Source organism: Loxodonta africana, chromosome 5 (genome assembly GCF_030014295.1).
Source record: "Loxodonta africana isolate mLoxAfr1 chromosome 5, mLoxAfr1.hap2, whole genome shotgun sequence".
Taxonomy (NCBI): domain Eukaryota; kingdom Metazoa; phylum Chordata; class Mammalia; order Proboscidea; family Elephantidae; genus Loxodonta; species Loxodonta africana.
Genome location: NC_087346.1, coordinates 23,293,535 through 23,307,534, shown reverse-complemented (window position 1 = coordinate 23,307,534; position 14,000 = coordinate 23,293,535). Strand labels below are relative to the sequence as shown.

The window sequence follows — 14,000 nt, the reverse complement described above, 5'->3', positions numbered from 1 at the left end:
TTACTGTCTCAATATTTAAAAATAAATTCAAAGCACTATTTAGAACTATTTTATCTGAACATTTTTCTACCCTCTCTAAACAGAATTGGTGCATTTTCAATGTGCTTCCTGAGTTTTAATCTTCTCCCCCCCCAAAATTTTTTGAGTCCAAGGAAATAAATCTTTTAAAATACCATCTAATGAATCCCTTCAAAGGGGCTAGAAATCAGGTGATATTTATTTTCTTCTTTGTACTTTTCCACAGTTTTCAAAGTTTCTACAATAAATGTGTTCCTTTTATATTAGAAAAACATTTTTAAAGGGAGATGGTAATTGGGAAGCACCCAAGGAACTTGACGTGTAGGGAAGTAAAACAAACAAACAAACCACAGAATAAAAACCAACAATACTTTCCCATCATTTTCTGGCAACCTCAGGCAGAAAAGTAGATTTTCCTTAACTTGAATTATATCGCAAATTGCACTTGTCTAAATCTCACCTGAATATGAAAACGGGGAATATTAAGATGTGGAAGAAAGAATAATCACTCTTTCTGTTATCTGTCACTACAACACTAAACTAAAAAGATTAACTCAGCATCCAGACACTAATTTAAGGAAGGGGTATCTACGATAATCTTCTGATATGAATCAGACTTTCATCAGAACTATCAAATTCTCTCTTACCCCAAATTTAACAGATGGAGCCATTCAAGATACATTGGAGGATGTAGCAATTGAGTAAAAAATAAAAATATTCTATCATTAATGTATAGTTCTATAAAAATACTATTTCTTCAACTGGTGATGATATCTGGAAAAAAAGTGCACTCACTGAAAAATGAAATCCACTGAAGTGAGCCACTTTAATGGATTTAAACTATCATTGTATTTCTGGGTTGATCTGACATCTATGACACACCACTCTGAACACACATTTGTGGATTTCCGGGAGAGGCATACTAATGGATAACTGATAGGACGTTATATTGGTCTTTTGACCTTCAATTCTATAGGGATATACACACGCTTGTGGAAAAAGCAGTGCGCTCAAAATTAACACTATTTCTGTGGTGGGTACCGACATACAAATAACGACAAAAAAAAGGGGAGATAATTTGGAAGGTAGAAAGTCACACCAAACTCCTTTTGTTAAAAGTCAGTGTTCTAGTTAACCCTTATCCAGAACACAAAGTAGCAGTCCTTATCCAGAATATATACATTCCCAAACCAAGGATCTCACTGCACCATGGTTGGGGCGGGGGGGGGGGGGGATTCCTCAGATCAACTCTGCATGATGTACCCAACCTCTCATAATTCTAAATCCACTAGGGAAAACTGGTTCTGGGGCAAACTACAGAAGAATTCAGGCGTCCTGCAGCAGCCAGGCAGTGAATGAGCACGAGGGCAGCCGGGATGGCGCACAGAGCTTACCTTGAACTCCTTCTCTATATTGGCCAGCTTGGCCAACTCATTGCTGAGCTCCAGAGCCGTAAGCACGGGGTCCTCGCTGGACAGGGACAGGTAAGCCGGGCTGGCTAGCCCCTTGTAGGCGTTGATCCTAGAGCGGGAGTGGCTGAAGGAGTCGTGCCTCTGCTTCTCCGTGCACTCCCCGCACTTGCAGAAGTAATCGTGCGGCCGCTCGATCCGGGCGCCCTTCATCAGCAGCATGTGCACCACCTCGTACTTCTGGCAGTGCGCCGCCAGGATGATGGGGGTGATGTCGGGCGAGAAGCGCGTGCCGTCCTCGTCGTAAGCATAGAAGTCGTCGTCCTGCAGCTCCTGCTCGCAGGGGCTCAGGGTCAGGCGCTTGCTGGCCGCGAAGCCAGGGTGGTTGAGGATGGCCTCCACGATGCGCACGTAGCCCTTGCTGATGGCAAGCAGCAGGGCGTCGCCGATGCGCGCCAGGTTCTCCTTCTTGAGCAGCAGCTCCGTCACCTCCAGGTGCTCGTTGCCCACGGCCAGCTGCAGCGCGTTCTGGCCCATGTAGTCCACGCAGTTGACGTTCAGCGTCTTGGACTCCTCCAGCATCTTGCGCACCACAGGGATGTTGCCATACTCGGCGGCGTCGAGGAAGCGCTCCTCCTCGGCGGTGAGGCTGGTGCCCCGATCATTGAACATGAAGGCTGGGCCCCGGACGGCCTGGCGCCGGCCCTTCTCTCGCATCACCGTCATGCGCCTCAGAGATGGGCTTCCCTCCACCGACCTAATCAGCAGCAACGAAAAAGCAACTGTAGGATATCAGTGCAAATCGCTTCCTTGGCACGGCCCCTCCCAAATATCAGCGCCCTTTCCAGGGTACACAGCACGCACCACGGGCCTGTGGCCCGAGGGCACCCAGGTTTAGTTGCTCAAGAGGCGCCTGAAACTTAACACCAGTACCTAACAGCCTACTTGAACCCAGAGAAGTCAGGCAGCCCGTCAGAGCAAGAGATCTTGTTCAGTAGAAAACGACATCCAGATTAATAATCATAAAAACAATTTCCACACACCCACGCCTCCCTGTGGCCCTGGTAAAGATGGGACTCATTGTATTTTGTGGCTATAACCTTATTCCTGCTGTTAAAAGTCTTGAAAATAGAGGCTAATGGGTACTTGACAGAAAGGCTAGGTTTTAAGGCTAAAGAAAGTTAATTTTTTCAAGAATTAGGTCAGAACAGTCCTTTCAAGTCTTTGCATATTTTAAACTAAAAAAAAAAAAAATGCACTATTTAGGCCAAGCATCATTTTGCAGGATCTTAAAAAGCCCCTTGCCCTAGAGTCCATTCCAACTCATAGTGACCCTACAGGAATGGTAGAACTGCCCCATAAGGTTTTCAAAGCCGTAAATCTTTAGGGAAGCAGACTGCCACATCTTTCTCCCGAGGAGTGGCTAGTGGGTTAGAACCCCTGACCTTTCCTTTAGGAGGATCTCAGGTATTTTTTTCTCCTTAGGGCATCTCCTCCCCCAAAATAATAAAAACATAGGATTCACATTAAGTAATTACCAAATTAGGACATCAACCTAGGTTTATTTTATTGAAAAATAACTGTCTTTGTAATAAGAATTGTTTTTCAATATTGTAGTTTTCTCTTTGACCTAAGAGAATATGGTTTGATTTATGGTTTTAAAATCATTGGCATTACTCTGTGAATAAAGCAACGTAGGCATTAATTGTATATCCAGAACAAAGCGACCTGAAATCCTGTTATCAATCATGTTAGTTGAGATTTAGCTGCATTATAAAAGTTAGCTAATTATCACATCAGAGTCCCGGGGTGGTACAAACAGTTAATGTGCTTGGCTACTAACTAAAAGGATGGGGGTTTGAATCCACCCAGGGAAGCCTTGGAAGAAAGGCCTGGTGATCTACTGAAAAATCAGCCATTGAAAACCCTGTGGAGCAGTTCTACTCTTAACACCATGGGGTTGCCATGAGTTAGATCAACTAGGCAGCAACTGGTTTTAAATATCATTTCATTAATCCATTTGTGAGACAATTCCAGTTCACATCTTAATTTCTGTGATGCCGGGTAAATAATTTCATTTCTTAGTGCTTTCTTCCTCCAGATATAAAATGAAAACTTATGAACATCTCCATATTTTTCTTATGAACCAAAAAACAAAAAAGCTGTTTTAGAAGTTCTGAGTATCTGAAAAACAATGCTACATAAATAACGTAATTGTAAAATTGTGATTATCTGTAATATTTCAATGGCTATTATCATAAGTACAAATACGTGTCTTTCCTTTTGCCCAGTTCCAACATTCTTGATGATGAAAACCTTCGAGACTTTTTTTAAAGTCAATTATTTTTTTACATGAGTTGCATCAAAAGGTCCAGCATAAAGCTCTATTCACATTACTGCCTTGCCAAGAAAATAACTGACCAGTTAAAAGTGAATGGATAGAAAAGAAAATGCTTTCCTCCTAGTATAATATGTATTCCAGAAATACCTCCTTCCATTGAGAAAATAGTACTCACAGAGTCAGAGGTTGAAAATTAATGAAAGAGGACATTAGCCTCCCTGGCGGCCTGGAGTTGGACAACTAAATTAGGGAGAGTCTCTAACAAGAGGAATCCAGGGTGTGACCAGCCTCCCACGCAGTTCTCACCTCCATGGGCCCAAAACCAGTAGAAGAACTGGCAGAAGCTTTTGTAGATAGAGACCAAAGAAACCTGGGTCTACAAAATTGTAAGATATAAATATGTAAGGTAACACTATAGTCAACCTTTTTATTTCAGAAGTGAGGAAACCAAAGAGGTGCCCAGAGAGGCTTGTTAACTTGTCCACGAGTGGAGAGTCCTAACTAGCATCCCATTACGTGACATGACTAGTGTCATGTAATTAACCTTTTAAAAATGAAACCCTCACACACACACACATACACGCCCATGTTTGCGTATTTACAGCAGCGTCTAGAAAGCAAGACAGGAAGCTTTTACTTGTAGTTATACCTGGAGATCGAGAGGATGGGACAAAAGAACCATAGAGGGAGGGGGACCTTTACTTTCATTTATATCATCTTGCACATTTTGAATAGTTTTTAATCATGGATCGAATATTTTTATTGAAAATAAAATCCATGTTTTAAATTTTTATTTATTTTAATCCCTTAAACAAAAAACAAAAAATAATTTTAATCCCTTAGTTGACAAAAATTAAAAAAATAGGTGATTATTGGCCACCATTACATTATAATCTTTCCTGATGCTAAGCAAATCCCATATGTTTGTCTGTTATTACTAGGGTCTGGGTGTGTGGTGTGTTTGGTAGTATGTCTGCACACTATTCAGTGTGGAGTTTCGGGGGGGCAAAGGGAGACCACAAGTTTGGGTGTGTACGATGTGTGAGTGGAGTGTGTGTGTGTGTGTGTGTGTTGGTATGATGATGGTTCTTAAGTGAACAAGAAGTTTATCTCAAGACCATTCTCTATGCAAAAAATTTCAAAGAAACCTTTTAATAGTGTCATTATAATAAATGTGTATGTTTTATTAGTATTAATGGTATTGACTTTGTTGGGTTATTTAAATATTTTTACTATTAAGCTACAAACCAGCATTCTTCAAATGGCTGCAAGTTTCATGTGGTATAAAAGGTGAATTTTGTGCTTACCATTGATGATATGTGGACATTATAAATGACTACAGAATATGTCAATAAGAGAGAATACACACACACACACACACATAGAGATACACATGTCTGCAGAATTCCAGTCTATACTGAGATGGGTTATCTCTGGGGAAATAAACTCAATACTAAAGTGACACATCGAATGCAAAGGGCTTTTTAATCTAATGATTGCTACCTACAAAGAAAACGACTTAGCAAAACTTCACCTTTTCCCCTAAAAGAGACTGATTTCAGAATACTAAGAAATGATTCTGTCATGCATTTTTTCTTTGTATTTCTCAGTATTTTTAAGTTATTTCTTAAATTTCTTGTATTTCTTCTTCTTTTGGAACCTATTTCCCATATTGTATATTTAAGCTGAAACATGTGATTTTGTCCTACACAACACAAGTTACATTAGTCATTTTGATTTCATCTTTAAAAGATTCTAACACTGAGTTAAGTGTGAAGTTAGATTTCTCAGTTAGAACAAACTATACTGCCATTTCCAAATAAAAGAACTGACTTATTGCTACTTATGTTCATGGTGAATTCACAACAGGCAGTACTTTTTTTTTTTTACTTTCTTTACATTATTAATGTCTTAGTTATCTAGTGCTGCTATAACAGAAATACCACAAGTGGATGGCTTTCACAAACAAATTTATTTTCTCACAGTTTAGGAGGCTGAAAGTCTGAATTCAGAGCACTGGCTCTAGGGGAAGGCTTTCTCTCTGTCGGCTCTGGAAGAAGGTCCTTGTCTCTTCAGCTCCTGCTTCCTGGTTCCATGGAGATCTCCATGTGTCTTGGCATCTATTTTACCCCATCTCTCATTCTTTCCCTTGTTTGTTTAATCTCTTTTTATATCTTAAAAGGATTGACTAAAGATACACTGTACACTAATTCTGCTTTAACATAACAAAGACCTCTCATTCTCAAATGGGATTATAACCTGTGGCATCAAACAAACAAAAAAACCTGAACCTATTGCCATTGAGTTGATTTCGACTTATAGCAACCCTATAGGACAGAGTAGAACTGTCCCATAGGGTTTTCAAAGAGGGGCTGGTGGATTCGAAATGCTGGCCTTTTGGTTAGCAGCTGAACTCTTAACCGCTACACCACCACGGTTTCCGTCCAGAGGCATAGAGGTTTGGATCTACAACACATATTTTGGGGGGACATAATTCAATCCACAACAATTCAGACGAGCTTCATTTATCTGGACAGATAGAATGGTATGAGTCCACTTTCAATTCATCCACAACATATAAATATGACCCCAATCTCAGCTGGTTTTGACTTAGCATCTCTCCTAGTTGGCTTGAGGATTAAGAGAGAAGAGAGGAAGAATGATGTTGAGAGGGAGGGAATGCTTAACTTTAGTAATGCTAACACTAAAATAATTTTGCCAGACATTTTCCTGTCTTCATATCTCCATCCAATAGGTCAACTCATTCAGTGTTGCAAGGACACATTCTGCAAGGATTTCTCTCTGGTAAGTGCATTAGAATACCACGGACCTAAAATCAGGTGCTCTACAAAGGCCATATTTAAGTTCCTTCATGGCTGACCTTCCAACTTGAACTTGAACATGAGCAACTGATGGTCTGTTCTGCAGTCAGCCCTTGGCCTTGTTCTGACTGATGATATTGAGCTCTTCCACTGTCTATTTCCACAGCTGTAGTAGATTTGATTCCTGTGTATTCCACCTGGTGAGGTCCACGTGTATAGTCACTATTTATGTTGTTGAAAAAAGGTATTTGCAATGAATAATTTGTTGGTCTTGCAGAATTCTATCATGCGATCTCTGGCATCGTTTCTATCACCAAGACCACATTTTTCAACTACTGATCCTTCTTCTTTGTTTCCAACTTTTGCATTCCCATTACCAATAATTATCAATGCATCTTGATTGCATGTTTGATCAATTTCAGACTGCAAAAGTTGGTAACAGTCTTCAACTGCTTCATTTTTGGCCTTAGTGATAAATTTGAATAATAGTCCTATTAACTGGTTTTTCTCGTAGGCGTATGGATATTATCCTATCACTGACAGTGTTAAACTTCAGGATAGATCTTGAAATGTCATTTTTGACAACGAATGGGACACCATTATTCTTCAATTTGTCATTTCCGGCATGGTAGACCATATGATTGTCTGATTCAAAATGGTCAACACCAGTCCATTTCAGATCACTAATCCCTAAGGTATCAATCTTTATGCTTTCCATTTCATTTTTGACGACTTCCAATTTTCCTAGATTCCTACTTTGTATATTCCATGTTCTGGTTATTAAGGGACGTTTGCAGCTGTTTCTCATTTTGAGTCATGCCACATCGGCCAGTGAAGATCCTGAAAGCTTTACTCTATCCTCATTAAGGTTGACTCTACTTTAAGAAGGCAGCTCTTCCTCGCTCACATTTTGAGTGTCTTACAACGTGAAGTTCATCTTCCAGCATTATATCAGACAATGTTCAGCTCCTATTCATAAGATTTTCACTGACCAATTTTTTCAGAAGTAGACAGCCAGGCCCTTCTTCCTATTGAATTGCTCATATGCAAGTTCAAGTTGAAGCTGAAGAAAATAAAAACAAAGCCAACATATGACCTTGAGTATATCCCACCTGAATTTAGAGACCATCTCAAGAACAGATTTGATGCATTGAATACTGATGACCAAAGACGAGACAAGTTATGGGCTGACATTGAGAACATCATACATGAAGAAAGCACGAGGTTATTAAAAAGACAGGAAAGAAAGAAAAGACCAAAATGGATGTCTCCGAAACTTGCTCTTTAATATAGAGCATCTAAAGTGAATGGAAAAAATGATGAGGTATCAGAGCTGAATAGAAGATTTCAAAGGGTGGCTCGAGAAGACAAAGTAAAGTATTATAATGAAATGTGTAAATACTTAGAGTTAGAAAACCAAAAGGGAAGAATACGCTTGGCATTTCTCAAGCTGAAAGAAGTGAAGACAAAATTCAAGCCTTGAGTTCCAATATTGAAGGATTCTATTAGCAAAATATTGAATGGCATAGGAAGCATCAGAAGAAAATGGAAGGAATACACAGACTCACTGTACCAAAAAAAATTGGTCGATGTTCAACCATTTCAGGAGGTAGCATATGATCAAGCACTGATGGTATGGAAGGAAGATGTCCAAGCTGCATTGAAAACACTGACAAAAAACAAGGCTCCCAGAATTGATGGAACACCAATTAAGATGATTCAACAAACAGATGTAGCGCTGGAGGTGCTCACTCATCTATGCCAAGAATTTTGGAAGACACCTACCTGGACAATTGGCTGGAAGAGATCCATATTTGTGCCCATTCCAAAGAAAGGTGATCTAACAGAAGGAGGAAATTATTGAATAATATTAATGTCACACGCAAGTAAAATTTTGCTGAAGATAATTCAAAACCACCTGCAGCAATACTTGACAGGGAACTGTCAGAATTTCAAGCTGGATTCAGACCAGGATGTAGAATGAGGTATATCATTGCTGATGTCGGATGGATCTTGGCTGAAAGCATAGAACACAGAAAGATGTTTACCTGTGTTTTCTTGACTATGCAAAGGCATTTGACTGCGTGGATCATAACAAATTATGGGTAACATTTTGAAGAATAGGAATTCCAGAACACCTAAATGTGTTCATGAAGAACCTGTACGTAGACCAAAAGGCAATCATTGAAACAAAACAAGAAGATATTGTGTGGTTTAAAATCAATACAGGTATGCATCAGGGTTATATCCTTTCACCATACTTAATCTGTATGCTGGGCAAACAATCCGAGAAGCAGGATTATATGAAGAAGAACTTGGCATCAGAATTGGAGAAAGATCTTTAACAACCTTCAATATGCAGATGACACAACCTTGCTTGCTGAAAGCAAAGAAGAGTTGAAGCACTTACTGAGAAGGTCAAAGACTACAGCCTTCAGTATGGTTTGCACCTCAACATAAAGAAAACAAAAATCCTCACAACTGGACCAACAAGCAACATCGTGATAAACAGAGAAAATTGTTGTCAAAGATATCATTTTACTTGGATCCACAATCCACATCCATGGAAGCAGCAGTCAAGAAATCACATGATGTATTGCATTGGAGAAATCTGCTGCAAAAGACCTCTTTAAAGTGTTAAAAAGCAAAGATACCACTTTGAGGACTAAGGTGTGTCTGACCCAAGCATGGTATCTTCAATCGTCTCATATGCATATGAAAACTGAATAATGAATAAGGAAGACCAAAGAAGAATTGATGCCTTTGAACTGTGGTGTTGGTGAAGAATCTTGAATATACTATGGACTGCCAGAAAAACAAACAAATCTGTCTTGGAAGAATTACAGCCAGACTGCCCCTTAGAAGCAAGGATGACGAGACTTCATCTTAAGTACTTTGGACATGTCATCAGGATGGACTAGTTCCTGGAGAAGGACATCATGCTTAATATAGTATAGGATCAGCGGAAGAGAGGAAGACTCTCAACCAGATGGACTGACATAGGGACCGAAACAATAACTTTACCATCTCCTCATCTGACCTCTAGTAGTTTTCCTCTAAGTGTGACCTAAGGATAACTTGCCTTAGGATCAGTTGTTAAGGTTCAGATTTCTGGCCTCCATTCTAGATGGATCAAATCAGAATCTCTCAGTGATGGAGCATTGAAATATATTTTTAAATTAGTATCCTTTGCATTCATATGCACACTAAAGTTGGGAACTTCCAATATATTAAAAAAAAAAAAAAAGGAAGCTATCCTGGATCAAAGAGCCAGACTATGAGGTCTTTAAGCTCTTATCACACTGGCCCTGCCAAAAGTGAAGCTAAGTAACATGTTGGGCAGTGAAGGCAAAAGAACAGGTAGACTTACATCCATTTAAATTCTCTATGCTCTATTACTATTTGAAATTTGATCCCTAGGAAGCTACTTATCTGAACCACCACCACCACCATAAAAAAGCAGTCTGCAGAAATGCCTTCACCAGCTATAATTTAATACCATGCCCTTGCTTTTATCAAGGATTGATATTTTTAAAAGGCTACTGCATCTTCTTGAAACCTGCAGTAAAGATATGGTTCATTGAATCTTTTATGAGGATTCAAGTGCTAAAATCGTCCTAGAATTGTATATCAAGAAGCTGCTCTTTCTCCAGATGAGTTTGTTTCCTTTAATCTATAGTACAAAATATATAACCCATCAATTTTTTAATTTTATCCAGAATTTTAGCTTAGGTCTAAAAGTGCTCAGTAACCATCACTATCCTATCCTTGATTTGTGGCACAATCTTTCTCCTCCGTCTAAATGATTTTTCATCTATATTTTAAATCATTTCTCCTTTACTTCACGTGTTTTCATCCTGCTTTATAATAAGCTGTCAAAGTTCCTTTCAAAAAAAACACCATATTAATAAATACACGCTCATGCGTGCCACCACTGTACACATTCTGGATGGTAAGGTCTTATTTTATTTATCATTTTGTTACTCACAGTCTACAACCCCATGCCCCATAGAAAGTAGGTACTCAGTAAGTATCTGTTCAATTGAGTTTTCAAGTCTCTTTCCTGGCCCCATCATCTCACCTGTTCTCAGGTCTCATGTGTACAACTGTCTGTTCCCTGGTCACTCCAAATGCCCCAACTCACTATCTCCCTTAAATCAGTCCTTTCTTCTAACATTTGTATCTCAGTCTAGTTATTCAGGTTTAGAAATTTCAAGGTCATCTTTGATTCACTGTCTTGATCCCATCAGACAAAAAATTTTCAAGTGTCTCCTTTGGAATGTTTCTTTTATTGGAGTCTTCCCTCCAATTCTCACTGCCAGAACCATAGTCCAGATCTTTATCAAACCGTATTGTGATTAACACAACAGCTTCCCAGAAGAGACGGCATAAGGGAGGCTACCAAATTTTATTGGATAACTGGTATGTTTGTAGCGTTTTTCATGCACTATCATATTTAATTATAAGAACGCTATGCAGCAGGTATTATTTTCTCTGCTTCATAAATAACAAAATGAGGTCAAATGTCTTGTGCCCAAGGTCACACAGATAGTAAAATGTAGAAGCAGGATTCAACCCAGGATCTGTTTGACTCCTCAGTCCCTTCCTGTCCAGTGCTTCGTGCTGCTCCTGATTCTCCTTTTTACAGCCCATACCATCCCCAGCATTGTGCTCTTCTTAAACCCTGCTTTTATCATGTCACGCTTATCATTAAAAAAAATAAAAAAGGTGACTCCTAACGCTTATTTCCTCAAATCCAGACTCTTCCAGCTGACTTTCAGGGATGTTCACAGCCTACCCCACTCTGCCTAACCAATCTTCTTTCCCTTGCTTCTCAGATTCATTCTTGTTTATAATCATACTATACTATTCTGCTTACTCCTGCACTATCAAACCTACCTTTTAAATAATTTTATTTATTTTGTTGTTGTTGTTGAGAATACACACAGCAAAATACACACTAATTCAACAGTTTCTATATATACTGTTTAGTAACATTGATTATATTCTTCAAGTTGTGTAACCATTCTTACCTTCCTTTTCTGAGTTGTTCCTCCCCCATTACCACAAATTCACTGCCCCCCGAAGGTTCCATATCTCATCTTTCAAATTACAGACTGCTGGAGCTGCAAGAAGAATGAAAGATGTTGCAGGCACTCTGGGTCTCCAGCTCGTGGAGCTGAACTTAGACCAAGTACGTCACGAAGCGCCACTGGGTTCTAACAAAGGCAAGATCAAGAGTTGCCTGAGATGACAAGCAGTATCCAAGAAGTCAAGGAATACTGCCCATAGACCAAAAGAGTCAGAGGACACTAACTCTTTGCCTGCTTGAGGGGACACATATGGTTTTTCACCCTCAATGCCCAGATGCTAGAGAGAAGAGCAGGGGGAGGGGTAAACTTTCTGAGACGCTAAGCAATTTTATCCAAGCGAGAGAGTATTTCTTAAAAGATCATTTATTTTATACTGCCAAACTAAGATAAACAAGACAGACATCAGCCTCCCAGCATCTCCCCGAAGTGTGCTGAATTGGTGGTGGACGGCTACATGCTGACCATACAGGGTCTTCAACCCCTTGTAGAGATAAAAAATAGGGCAGAAAAATCAGCAATTGAAGGAAGTCTACCTACACATTGTCTCAAGGCACAGGGAGACACTGTCCTAGTTGACCAAATCCCTTCAATAATGTAGGGCTGAGACTCCCCTCCTTAACTCACTCATATAGTGCCTTACTTGCTTAATTAACTTAATTAATTAATTTTATGGATAGCCTAATTCACTTGTTGAATGAGAATAAGTGTCTATTTAGTAAGCAAGAAATGAAACAAAACTATTTTAATCCACAGGTTGGACATTTGGTAATTTTTCTACTCTAGCAAGTGGGTGGGAGGCTCAGGAGAAAGACTTTTGTTATAGGTAGACCACATGAGCTTTGTGTTGCTGCTCATCCAAGTTGTTGTGAATGATTTCTTGACCCTGTTGCTATACTTGCCTTTATGATGTCCCTCTTGTTTCCATACCTGGGCATACTCTTATTTCTGCCTTCATGAATTCAAATCCTCCCTACCTTCCACAGTCCAGGATACATTACCGATTGCCATTGAGTGGATTCCAACTCATGGCGATCCCATCTGTATCAGAGTAGAACTGCTCCACAGTGTTTTCAATGACTGAACCTTAACAGAATTAGATCGCCAGGTCTTTCCTTTACACCTTGGTGAAGCAGGGTGATATTTTACAGGGTAATGACTAGGTGACCTGAAAGATTCTGTTCATTTGGAAATATCCAAGTCTTGGATCCTCTTTGACTCGTCAGCCTTCCTTTACTTTCTCCTTCACCGAGCATTTGTAATATTGCCAGAAACCCTATGGAGCAGTTCTACTCTGTGACACACAGGGTTGCCACAAGTCAGAATTGACTCAATGACACCAGTTTTGGTTTGGTTTGCCCCAAAATCTAAACACTTAATAGTATTTTATCTTATTTTGCTCCTTGATTATCTCCTGTGATAGTCATGCCTCCTAAGCTTGATTGACAATAAGTGTCCCATGATTCTTATCTTACATTTTCTACTTCTTATATCACCTCTACAGTGCCCAATACAGTGCAGGATACTTAAAAATACTTATCAATGGATGCTAATTCTGTAGATAAAGAAACTCAGCCAGAGTAATAAATAACTTCCTTAATGTCAATGAAGATTAGAGAATTAGGGAACTGGAACTCAAAGGTCCTCTCCCAGGTTCTCTCTACTTATTATTATGCTGTCTCTAGGGAATAAGAAAATAAACAATGAGCTGAAAATCAAAATAACATTATTAAAATACATACTTAGTTAGCTTAAGAGTTAGAACATTTTGGTTCTACAAAGAATAGCTTCTACAATATGTCTTTGGATTGGATCACAAGATCCTTAACACTCAGTAACAAATGAATACCATTAACGGAGTCACCTCAAATCCTTTATTGAAATGAGATGAAGACGTAATGAACTCCTCAATCCATCTAGCAAGCAAATAAAGTAATAATATCAATGTGAACCAAAGCAGTGGTAATTATACCCAAAATGTTTTGACTGATCAGTTCACCACATAAAGAAAGTGAATGTGCCAACTGGACAGGATCCTGTCAGTCATTGCATGTGAAGGGCAAGAAGAGCAGAAGGAGCCACGGAAGATAAGTGAGAAAAGCACAAAGGAGGAGTGGGGGAGAGTGTCAGAGAATAACTGCCACGTTAGCTACAGTATTGCGGATGGTGATAATTGGAAGTGGTAATAAGGATGGGAAACAGCAGGCACCGAAAAAGGACAAGAAAGCTAGAGATGAAAAGTCAAAAAAATAGAATAATTCCATAGTCTCTCCGGCAGGCGGGTACCTGTCGATCAACATGGCTGCCTCTGGAGACACCT

General features: G+C 39.5%; 1 protein-coding gene across 3 annotated transcripts in view; it reads right to left on the bottom strand.

The window, feature by feature from the left end:
- TRPC3 (transient receptor potential cation channel subfamily C member 3) overlaps nucleotides 1-14,000 on the bottom strand; it is an 87,245-nt gene that overhangs the window by 57,925 nt on the left and 15,320 nt on the right. For 2 of the 3 annotated variants that reach the window (XM_010590530.3, XM_064285393.1), the window contains exon 2: nucleotides 1,413-2,184. In XM_010590530.3, the coding sequence (XP_010588832.2) occupies nucleotides 1,413-2,184 (772 nt within the window). Of the gene's footprint in view, nucleotides 1-1,412; nucleotides 2,459-14,000 lie in introns of those variants that run through there. The other variant, XM_023548632.2, reaches the window with a different exon arrangement.